The sequence below is a fragment of the Chrysemys picta genome, chromosome 9 (genome assembly GCF_011386835.1).
Source record: "Chrysemys picta bellii isolate R12L10 chromosome 9, ASM1138683v2, whole genome shotgun sequence".
Lineage (NCBI taxonomy): Eukaryota > Metazoa > Chordata > Testudines > Emydidae > Chrysemys > Chrysemys picta.
Window position 1 is genome coordinate 49,846,937 of NC_088799.1, and position 11,938 is coordinate 49,858,874.

Consider the following 11,938-nt stretch of genomic DNA (forward strand, 5'->3'; position numbering starts at 1 on the left):
GGGGGGGTTAGGTTCCAGGGAAATGTTTTTCACCAGACAAAAGACTATATTATATCTCTCTCTCTATCTGTGTGTGTGTGTGTAACCTGAAAGTGAGAACAGGCGCTCTCATGGCAGTGTTGTATCCAGCGTCACAAGCTGTTTATGTGCCAGCTGAGTTAAAGCAGTGGTTCTCACTTTTGTACTGGTGACCCCTTTCATATGATTGTGAAGCTTGGTTGAGGTGGTGAAGTCAGAGGGTGGGATATTTCCCAGGGAATGCCTCACTGCTAAATGATGAACTAGCAATTGGCTGAGCCCTCAAGGGTTAACTCACACTCTACAGGGAGGCACGAATGGAAGGAGGGGAGACAGCATGGCAGGCAGAGACAGAGAGACATACCGTGTGTGGGGGGGAGAGAGATGCGCATTGCCCCTTTAAGTATGCTGACCCCATTCTAAATACATTGCCTTGTTAAGTAGATCAGCAAGCTGAGAGGGCAGATGCTTCCAGGAAGCTCCCTCCATCCTGAGCCTCTTGTGTGTCCTCCCTGCTCTATGGAAGATGGTGTAAGTGGGGTGCAGGAGCAGGGGGAGGGGGACACCCTGACATTAGCCCCCCACTTCTCCCCCTCCCCCAGTACAGCAAGCAGGAAGCTCTGGGGAGCAGCTCCAAGGCAGAGGGCAGGAGCAGCACATGGCAGTGGGGGAAGGAACAGCTGAACTGCTGGCAATTGATAGCCTGCTGGGTGGCTGCTGCACAGGGAACTTAGGGGAACAGGGAGCTGATGGAGGACTGCCGGTCCACCCTGGTTCCAAGCCCCCACCAGCTAGCTACAACGGGCTGCTCTTTTTGCAAACAGTGGACAAAGTGGGCGGCTGCCAAATGACGTTATAAGGGAGCATTGCGCAACTTTCAACGAGCATGTTCTCTAATTGATCAGCAACGTAACAACGTTAATCGGGATGACTTTAAGTGAGGAGTCACTGTACACTTTGATTTCAATTACAACACGGAATACAATATACATGAAAAGGTAGAAAAACATCCAAAATATTTAATAAATTTCAATTGGTATTCTATTGTTTAACAGTGTGATTAAAACTGCGATTAATCGTGATTAATTTTTTTGAGTTAATCACGGCTGTTAACTGTGATTAATTGACAGCCCTAATATAAACCCTCCTATTTTGGTCATACGGCAGCCTAAGGAGTTTGAATAACTTCCTCTAGGGCAAGTTATTCCCCATTCTCCACTAGGGGGTTTCTTGCACCTTCCGCTAAAGCAACTGGTGTGTTCACTGTTGGAGACAGGATATTGGTCTGACTAGATATGGCATTTCCTGTGTGCCTGTGTTCTCCCATCTTTCTTACTCTGCCTTCCCTCTTCCCCTAACTTCTATGGTTTTAGGAATTTTGCATTAGATAGGCCTATCTGCTGCTCCCCTTCCAGTTCTATGTAAGTAGGACAGTGGGCATGTGTGTGGGGGAAGGTCCTTGCTTTCCCTTTCCCTGTTCCACCAGTTACACACTCTAGCCAGCAGGTTTCTGTGGCTATGTGTTGGGGATCAAAGGTGACCTTCCGTGGATCCGCAATGCCCCCTGCTGGCTGCCAGAAGACAGGAAGTGATAGACTCACTGATGGGGACCTTTCCCTATCTCCTGCTCCTCCACCAATCAGCTGCTGATCCTGCCAGTGCAGTCACTCTGCAGTGCAAGGAAATCACTAAAAGAGTTTCCCTGTCCTTTTGCCTTGCAGAACCAGGCACAGTTTGGAGAATCGGATTGTGACTCTTCCGAGGGGGAGTGTTCTGATGCAACCGTCAGGACCAATAAGCCCTGCAGTTCTGCTACTTGGTAATGACAAATTCCCCACGAAAGCCCTCCTGATACTGGCATTTGGATTCCCCAAGACTCCCTTCATTTCCCCCACCCCCTCATACTTTGACAGGAAGAGAAACTGATTCTCCTTCCCATCCCAGAAATGATCTGCAATAACTTGAATCTCTGGAAAAATGTCCAAATGAAATTAATTCTCACTGAGCATTTCAATCAAGAATGGCAGGGATGTATTTTATTGAATAATCTAGCTACTGTAACATTGATATTTATTTTTATTTTTTTTTTTACATTTTAACACTTTTTACTGTAAAGAGTGGACTATATATCAAGAGAGACAATAGTTTGTTGCAAAAAAGTTAAGAAAGCAAGCAAATGAGAGACACATCCTTGTGAGTCTTACATAAATAGCATGATGGACACATCAGAATCTACTGCTGCTCTCCCAAGGGACCAGGCCTCATGGCCCTAAATGTTGGAGAATAGATAAAGAGAAACAAACCAATCAGTTTTATCAAATGAAGAAGCATAAGAGAAACCTTGCTAAAAGGTAACCTATGAACAAATGGCATTCAGTATAACCAGCTGGGTCACTTTTAATCAGAAAGTGGACATGTTCCTGGAGAAATTTGGTACCAAGGTGCTTACATCCAGGGTCTTCTGAATCAATACATTCCCCCAGGAATGTGATAATGGGGGTTAATTTATGGGGTTTTGGTTTATTTTTTAATCAGCATTTTGTTGTGAGATCCTGCAGATGTATTCTAACCTCATTCTCTCTCAAGACTTGGTATAACAGCACTTTTTACCATCACCAATCATCTTCACTATGGCAGACAAAACAGTGTGAATTTCCAGCTGAGCAGAGAAAGATCTTTCAGCTGCAGAGTGCCATTTTCCCACAGTTTACTTCCTCTCTTTACTTCCCATTCGCCCATTTGTTTCCTTCGATTAAAAAAAAAAAAAATCAAATCAGTGCTGGAAACACAAGAAGCATGGAAAGCACATTCTGCAAAGCCTGAGAACTAGTCTGGGGAAGAAACCGGAGACACCTGTACTGAACCTTCAGCGGCAACCTCTCACCTATCATAACATCACACAACTGGCCAGCGCCAAGGGAGACAGCTGTGTATTGGGAGCAAACCAGGAAATACATTGGCCTGGACAACAGTATCAACCCTCCCTTTCTTCTGTTTATTAATGATTTGGTTTTGGAAGCATTAACAGCTGCCTGCCCTTCATGTCAGGCTTGGTGTAAAACAGAAAGCAAAATTTGGATTCAGTTACCTAAGGGGTGGGTGGGAGAGGAGAGAGCACTTGATTTTGGTTGTGGGTGTTTTATGTGGGGGACCTCAAAGAGTGTATCCCACTTCTGTAAATTCCAGCCTGGAGGAGAAACTGATGCATTGTGGGGTATCTGAAAGGCAGAGGCACTGACATTTGAGTGACCAGCCTAGCACTCCCAGGGGCCTCACTGGGCCTTCCATTCAGAAACAAACGGCTCCTTTTAACTGACACACAGAACAAAGATTTTAGTCCGTTTCTCAGTTATTTTCCCTCTGGAACAATTTCAGCTCTGCCTCAAGAGACCTGGGAAAGGCAGCTTCTCTTCCTCATGGTCTGGCTAGCATGGATAGAGCAGTGTGTCCTGGGGAAATCAGCCCTCTTATAGAAGCCATGCATGAGCCTCAGATGACCGGCAGGAATGGACTGTAGGCAGGTTCTTCTGTTGCTTTTTTTGTTTACATTTTATGTTAAAATGTTGATTTGAACGTAGCCTTGATAATTTATAGCCTAGTGGCAAGAATGAAGGAAAATGTTTTGCTTATACAAAGAGCAGTATTGTATGAGTTAAATTATTCCATATTTTAAAATTTTTGTAGCTGGACTACATGTAGATCTTAAGTTATTACATTATTTTATTTATTAACTTTTCTGTAGATCAGAAGGTTGGCTTTACTGCTAGCACAATTGTTCTCTCTTCATGTGATGTTATTTCCTTCTTGTGCATCATAGAAGGATGGGAGCAGAGCTGGTTTCAGGGGCTGTCGGTATTTGCTCCCCTGCTGTGACCTCTGCTGGTGTCATGCAGAACACAGTCATTCTGGAGGCTGTGTCAGTCTGGGCTGGCCTGCAAGGCGAAGGAGGAGGTACTCAGTTTCATGGGCTTTAGAGATCTTCCACACGGGTGAAACTGTGCAGTTTGGGTTTGCTCCTGATTAACGGAGGGACAGCAGGGTGTGAGTGTTGGGGGGTTGGGGGGGAGGCAGATGGAGTGAGGGGAAAGGGTTGGACAGGAGCGAGTGCTTTATAGTGAGAAATAAGCAAAAAGTTTTGAGCGAGCTTCTCTGGATAAGCATTCTGGGCTGCTAGTACAGAGCAGGGCATCAGTTCTAGTGGTAGTGCTACAGAGGAGGTCCCAAATGCTCGCATAAAACAGCTAGATAAAGGAGGAGAGAGGACCAACAGCCACCCTGTAGAAATTGAAGGCAGGGGCCAGATTGACCACCACAAATGCAGGGGGGACCAAATTCAGTGTGCCAGGGATGGGGAGGTTCACCCCAAAATGGAATGCTGATGCCTGGCCCTGCAGAGAGCTTTAAGCTCCAGCAGAGGCTGTGCTGCTAAGGGTGATCTGGACTGTGATGTGCAGAGAGGGCACCCATGTGCCAAGCCAGCCCTGCTCACCTGAGATGTCAAGTGTTTTCTTAAGAGAGCGCTCATTTCCCAAGGCAGCCGTAGAGCATAGGCAAGAAGGGACCGTCCGACCTCATGCTGTAGACTGCCAGAGCCCTGAGTTAGGTGCTTCGACTCCATATCAATCAGACCCTGCCTGAGAAGGCATGAAGGATTCCCTGGTGCCCACAGGAGTTGTTTTGCCAGCACGCAGAGATAGTGGTAGCCCCTGGTGAGTGACATGAGGAAGTTCTCTGAAAGTTCTTAGACTTACAGTAGCACCTGCTAACATATACTGGGAAGCATGTGAGTTTTGTGGCCCTGCCTGCTTTCTGTACTGTACGCCTCTTTAGGCTTCTTCATGGCCTTGCCTTCAACCACATTGCTCAGCTCCACTGTCTGTCACAATCACTCCTCACTCTCATGGAGAGGCAGTACAAAATCATCCCCTTTGGTGTGAGCACTCTCTGCCCTAGCATTGGTCTGCTGCCCCTGTTCATACTCAGAGGCACTTCCCCCATTACCTGCTGGCAGGTATCTGAAATCCTGCCAACAGTTAGTGCCTCCCTCAGGACTCCTTCTAGTGTTTTTGCTCCTTGTACACTGGTAGCATGCGGACAGCAGCTATGCTGTATGAGGTGCCGGGCTCTCCTGGGTCATGACTGGATCTTGGTGTGCACTGTGCAATAGCTCAGGCAGCCCCTGAGTGCACCTGTGCTTGTCTCCATCCCAGAAGGTTCAACATGGTCTAGTTTTGCATCTGCCCTTAATTGAAGGCATGTGCACTTTTCCCAGCCAAGAGTATACCATGCATGTGAGGATGTCCTGGCACTGGAGCCCCTGGCCTACATTCCACACACACTCATGGCAGCTTCCCTCTAACGTTCCAAACCTCTACACACCCTGAAACAACAGGTACTTAAAAAGGAAAAACCTACCAGAGCCAATCACCCCCAGTTTTACTGGGCCAAGGATCAAAGCAGGCAGCGGTCAGGTGTAGGTCAGAAGCAATTTTAAGGTCCAAGATCTTGTCATCAGAAACTGTGAAGCCCTGGGATCTGGATATTTCAGTTCTTGCTTCTGTCCCGAGATATCGGGCCTCAAACATGCCACACTATAGCACATAGAACAACTATTACTTGTGGAAGTTTCCAACCTATTATTTAGTCCCCGTCAGACTAGATGACCTAATGGTCCTATCCAGCCTTGAACTATGATCATTTCTGGGCTCCCCTTGCCCAGGGTGCTGCACACTTGGATTTATGTCACTCAGGCAGGCTGCCTTTCCAAGCCAAGGGATGGAGCAACAGCCTGAGCTGTTTTTAAAAACTCCTTGAAACATCAGTGAAATAGTTTGCTCTGTAAACCATGTCTTATCCAGCATAGGTTGCTGCAGGGCGTTCAGGGGTTTGTTTTGGAGTGCTGGCTTTGTCACTCTCAAAAAGTGCTGCTATAACTGATAGCACATCCCATCGCCACTGTCCCTCCATAAGGGCAGGGCCTCACACATCGCTGTATGTCTGATTCCACAGCACTGGGAGCTTTTATAAATAGTGTGCAGAGGGTGAAAACCAAACCAAGGTATAGGAGTAGGATAAAAGTCCTAAGGCTACAGGTGCTGGCGCTCCTGAGGAGTGCTAGGTACCATATTTCTGAACGGGGGTTGAGTTTATGAAAGTATTCAAGGAACAAGGTAGCCTGAGGAATACTGTAGTAAGGATCATAATCTGACCTGTGACATGAATAAAATCCATGCACCTGTGCCAGTGTTGGTGCAGTCTGATGTGCCAAGGTAGGAAGGAGCAGGCCAGGTTTTGTATTTCCAGGCAATAGTTCTGTAACGTCTGCAAAGGAATGTGTCCATTGTATTGCAAAGTCTAGACTTCATTCACTGGTTAGACTGTAGCTCTTAGGAAGGTGAGAACTAGAGGCCAAGGCTGTAAGCCCAGTGTAACCTCACCGAAGCATGTTGACTTACTGTGGATTTACACGGGTGGAGCTGAGCGCAGGTGCCGCTGTCTGGCTTGAGTGCAGAGTTTGCACTAGGGGATTACAAAGGGTGAGCTGCAGGTGGAAGCACTAGTAACAGTGCCATTCAGCCTGGGCAAGGGCAGGCTCGAAATGCCCAGAGAACAGCCCCGTGAGTAGACAGGCTACTTCATTTTCTTTTCTTCCCTATAAACTCTTCCTCCCAGGAGAAGGGTGAGTTGTGGGCTCACTGCCCATTCCTCACCCAGCATGGCTTCTGACAGCTCCTCAACACCAGCCTGGCTTCTGGCGTTTATGGTTAATGTTGTTTTTCCCACTGTGTGTTAAAAGTGACCATTTCATCTCAGCCCTTCCCAGTGTCTCACATCTCCCTTTCTCTCCTCCTTGCGCTGTGGCTTCCTGATACAAACTTGATTTCTGTACTGAACAGTGTACAGTGATGGGAACAAGAATGAGTGTCAAAGCAAACAAATGCATGGAATAAAAAGCCAGTGTACTTCAATACATCCCAGGCTCGGCCTGGTGTCTGGGTGGTGTGTCGTGTCTGAAGAATTTATACTAGAAGTTGTTGAACTAACAGAAAATGGCTGATCAGTTAAAGTGTCTTTGAAGTGAGCTGTGTTTCTGACTCCAGCTGTGCTGGTTCTGACCAGACTCCCTGACTCTCCAGCCAGGACTGGTGGGGCTTGTCTGTGTGTACACTCCCAGCCACGGGAGCATGGCCATGAGCACTGTATTTTTATAGAAGTGCTGTTTTTCATCAGCTGACAGATCCTGGCTCCACCATCACCTGCACCTCAAGCACCATTCTTCCCCCTCCCCCCCCCCCCCCCCCACGTAGTCTTGGTTCTGCCTCCCCATGAGCCCTCCCACTGGGCTTACCCACTGTCCTCCCTCCAGTCAAGTCAGGAGTGGGGGGCACCCTCTTTCTATCCAGAGTAGAGTTTCTCCCACCAAAACCCTCCCCTGCCAACTGTTCTGCTTTGTACTTTGAAAAAAATTTCCCCTCCCCAAGTCTCCATTCAGAAAACAGTACCTGTCCAGTCATGAAAGCAAACAGCCTTGCAATCAGAAAGGAGAGCTGGACTCCAGCCCCTTAGGGTCCCATGCATCCTTTTTTCAGATGGCTCAGCCGTTACCGCCACATATTATGTTCACAAGCCATGGATGATGACCTAGCAAACATGTCAGGTCTGGTTGTGGCACAGTCCACATCATGTCAGCCAGATTGCACAGACAGACATGCACACCACAGGCTCAAACCCTGCTTGGTAGGTGAGAGTCCTGGCTCCTAGCTGAGTGATGGAACAAGAGTCCTGTGCTCAGGAGCTTCAGGAGCAAATACTTGGCTTTGCACCTGTTATTTATGCTGCAGGGACAAACAACCCTGGGGCAAAGGAGACTACGAGTCAGCCCTTCTGGAAATCTACCTACACCACGTGGGTAACAAGCCCCTCCAGGCCAGCTGTGCAGTCAGTTCCGCAGGTGCTGAGACAGGCCATTACGCTGGATTCATGCAGATGTAACTGAGCAGAATTGGGCTCAAGGACTTGAACAAATGAAGGCTGCTCCCTGCAAGGTGGGTACGTCTCTGCCTTGGAGGGCGGTGGGCAGAGCTTTCCAGCAGAGAGCTAACTTAGCTGAAGCCTTGCAGCGACTCAGTGTAACAAGAAGAGCTTGGGCCCTTCTCCCTGCTCGTCCCTTCTTAGCCACTTCTCTCCAAGCAGGAAGCTCCAGTTCCCAAACACAAGCCCTGGATTCCTGCTAACGCTGTCTGATTTAGCCTAACGTAACCAAGCTGCCTTCCAAACACCCTCCAGCTCAGTTTCCCTTCCCTGGGGGTGGCGCTGGCAGCTCGCCGCAATTGTAGGCAGGGGAGACAGTGCACTGAAGCCACAGGGCTGCTCCCAGGAACCTCCAGGGAGAGCAGCAGAGCACCCATTTCTTTACAGTGCTCTCCCCTTGCAAGGTGCGAGCCGACCAAGCTCCACGTCACCCACTTCCAAGGCTTTCACTACCCTCCTCTGTCTGGGGATGAGCTCAGTGCTGCGGTGAAACAAATGAAAGCTGCACCCTCTTTCTTTGTCTCAGGTCAGTCTTGCTCCCTCCTTGACAGGGACCTGTCACATCTCAACAGCTCACGCACCAGGAGAAAGCACAATTGCCTCTGTGAAGACTGCTTGACATCACATGTCAGGAAACTAAAATAACTAGATAAGCTACCAAATACAGATTTGGAAAGGACACTATGTGAGAGCTCAGAACCTAGGAGCAAGGGTGCGTGTCTGAAAGCAGCCACAGCTTGGTACCACACATACTTTTTAAAGCAAGTGCAACTTGGTTCTCCGCGTGTGCTAGACAGCAGGCATGGTGCTGGGTGTCTGCCCAGCTGCCCCCACCTCCCATGAGAAAAGGAGAAATCAGAAAAAACTTCATTTGTAAAAGGAGACAGACAAGGCCAGGCCCAAGGCCTCCCATGCTTGCCCTCCTGCATTATTAGCCAGTGTCTTATCTAACCTCAGCTGCGATGGTACAGTGCTCAAGGAGCTATTCATTAGAGCCCTGGTTCAGGAAATGCTTGGGAGTCTGTCCACCCTTTTTCCCAAGCAAGAAGCCTCGTCATCATCTGGCAAACAAGCACATAAGATACAGGAGAACTCTCTAGTTGAATCTGTTTTCTATGAAGAGGTGTCTGGCCCTAGGTACATGGGCATCATGGCATATTATTAATAACTCACTTTAACGCACCTGATGATATGCTGTCACAACTGCTGTCCGCAGGGGCTATTTATGGGATCACTGACACCATCTAGGGTGCCCAATGGCAGGATGCTGTGACTGTTGTCAGGTTCCTTAAGTTGACAGGGCCTCAAGGAGTTTCACGTACAGTCCTTCACCCTCTCACAGGCTTGTAGTAACAGTTCCCCTAGCATCTGTGAAACACCAGCTCCACTTTTATATAACTTGGAAGGGGGTCTGATCAGGCCTGAGGTGGGAGCTTACATCACATTACCTTAAGCCTGCTTTCTGGTAATGTTCTAGAGGGACTTAAAATGTTGGAGCATGAGGCAGCATGAAGTGCTGGGCTGCAGGACCATTCCCCCAGCACTTTTCAACCACACTAAATTTACTCAAACAAGAGGAAAGGCTGGCATGATGGGGTGTTTACCCTACACCAGCCTCTGAAGGGGTTATGGTGGCTACTTAAGCCAATTAAGCACTTTGGCTGCACCTGGAGGAGGAGCTAGGGAACAATGAGAATTAATTAAATGATGAAGCTCACTTAGACAGGGCTGGTATAAAGCCCGGTAGCAGAGGGCAGAAAGGGGCTGCAGAGTGGAGGTCTGCAGTCACTCTCTCTGAGGCTATGGAGAGCATGGAGCTGGCCCGGAGGAAGGTGGAGAAGGAGCCTGCTAGAGGCAATGTAGGAGGCAGTCCAGGACAACAGTAGCAAGGTGTGGGACAGTGCAGACCTTAGCCACTGTTTATAAGGTCCCTAAGTTGGAACCAGGAGTAAAAGGTGGGCTCAGGTTCCCCTACCAGCCACTGAGGAAGTGGCACCATTGATGGGCAGTGAATTGGAAGATTGCCTGGTACAGAGACCTTGGTACACAAACCCCCCTGGGAGGGGAAAATTACAGTTACCTGTCCAGAGGGCCAAGCCATGAAGAGGGAACTGGAGAGTCCCAAGAGACATAGTGAGCACCCACAGAAAGAGCATCAGACTGGCAGAGCTAATCCCCAGCCATGACCACACGGAGGTGTACCAGTGGGCCATAGAGAACACCCTGTGCCAGATCCACAAAGGGGACTTAGTTTCAGCATTGCAACGCCTAACCTGCAGGTGCCCTGCTGCCTCATGGAATCTGCAGCCCCGAGTTAGGTGCCAGGGTTCCTTGTACAAGACATGGAGCGAAACAGGTACCTAAGACTGGGACTCTCAGAGGGCAGCACACTGAGCCAGCCATGAGGTAATGCCAAGGTGACGTGTGTGGTCTAAGCTCTGCCCTCAAAGGGAACTGGGCTCTGCCGGGGGAGATGCCTATCTCCACTCAGGAATCTCAGCCATGAATGTTCCTGGCGTCAGGGACCTGAGCCAGGGCAGTTCTTTCTTGCCAAAATAAAAAAGGGGGGGGGGGTACTAGTGCCTCTTCTACCACTAGCGGTGGGGGTCTAGCACTCACCCAGGACATGGGAGACTGAGACTCCCATTCCCCCTTGACCTGAGAGCAGATGGAATTTGAACCCATCTCCCACGTTACCAGTGTGCGTTTGGTGGCAGGGCTCAGTCTCTCCTGTTGCAGCTCTTCCCCTCTGTATATGTATTTATAGTCAGCAGAACACGGCCTTGAACTCGCTCGCCCGCATCCCAGGTGATGCCCTGACTACTAGCTTTAGTGATTTTCTCTCGCTCGGGCCCAGTGAATAGTTCAGTCTGTTATGTAAAGTGGAACAGCTTCAAGAGGTGAGAGAGCGAGACATGCCCCAGAGTGCCCCACAGCCCAATGGTTAGGGCATTCAGCTGGGTTCATGTCCCTGCTCCTCTCAGGCAGAGGAAACAGAACACAGCTCTTCCCCAGCCCAGGCATGGGCTCTTCAACTTTCTGTGTACACACTGTGTGTTGGGGGGACGGGTGCACTGGCACCACCAGTGGCTAGGTTTCGTGCAGGGTCCAATTGGGTAGGCATGCTCTAAGGTAACCTCTGAGCCTGCTTACTGTATGACTACTTGGGGGAGCAGATAGTCCTGGAATGCGTACAGCTGAACTGCTTGGTAATAGCAACCATAATGTAACTACATTTAACCTTCTTGTAGGGGGAAATACCAAAGTATCCCACCACAGTAGCATTTAACTTTAAAAAGGGAAGCTACACAAAAAGAATCTAGGCCATGTCTACACTACTCTCCTGTCGGCAAGGGCCATGTCCTCACAGGGAGTGCTTGTAGCAATACAGAGTGCAGTGCACCATGGGTAGGTATCCTTCTGTGCAACTCGCCACCACCCACTGCAGAGTGGTTTGAGAAGTATTTCCAATGCCTCATGGGGCCAAAATAAGCTGCACAGGGATGATTGGGAGCATGGCTTCAACTGCCTGTAATGCAATATTCTCCAGCCCATAATTTCATCTGCTTCCCATAATAGTTCCCATCTCTTCAAAATCCCCACAAATTCACCTATCCCTCCTCACTGGCTGTCAGCTCTGACAGAAGCATGGAACCTGTACAGCTCTGCACTACTGTTATGAGCATTGTGAGCACAGGGAAGGCACCTGATCCTGCAGTATTTGCAGAGACACAAGAGGAGCCATGGGAAATAGGATTCCTTGAAGGCTAGATTGCTGTGGGATAGAAAAAGAAACAATTCAAGGTTGTTGGTGTTCTTGGAGCAGCTGGAGCACTAGTTCTGGGCCCAAGAAACAAGCACTGACTGGTGGGATCACCTTGTAATGCAG

General features: G+C 48.9%; 1 protein-coding gene across 8 annotated transcripts in view; it reads left to right on the plus strand.

Annotated features, from left to right (window-relative positions):
* Positions 1–11,938, plus strand: part of MAP3K13 (mitogen-activated protein kinase kinase kinase 13) — a 156,544-nt gene that overhangs the window by 123,961 nt on the left and 20,645 nt on the right. For 6 of the 8 annotated variants that reach the window (XM_065556176.1, XM_005308647.5, XM_005308646.5 and 3 more), the window contains one exon: positions 1,740–6,986. The exons of the other annotated variants lie outside the window; for them this stretch is intronic. In XM_065556176.1, coding sequence (XP_065412248.1) covers positions 1,740–1,841 — 102 coding nt within the window. In that variant the 3' untranslated portion in view covers positions 1,842–6,986. Of the gene's footprint in view, positions 1–1,739; positions 6,987–11,938 lie in introns of those variants that run through there. 8 annotated transcript variants of the gene reach the window in all.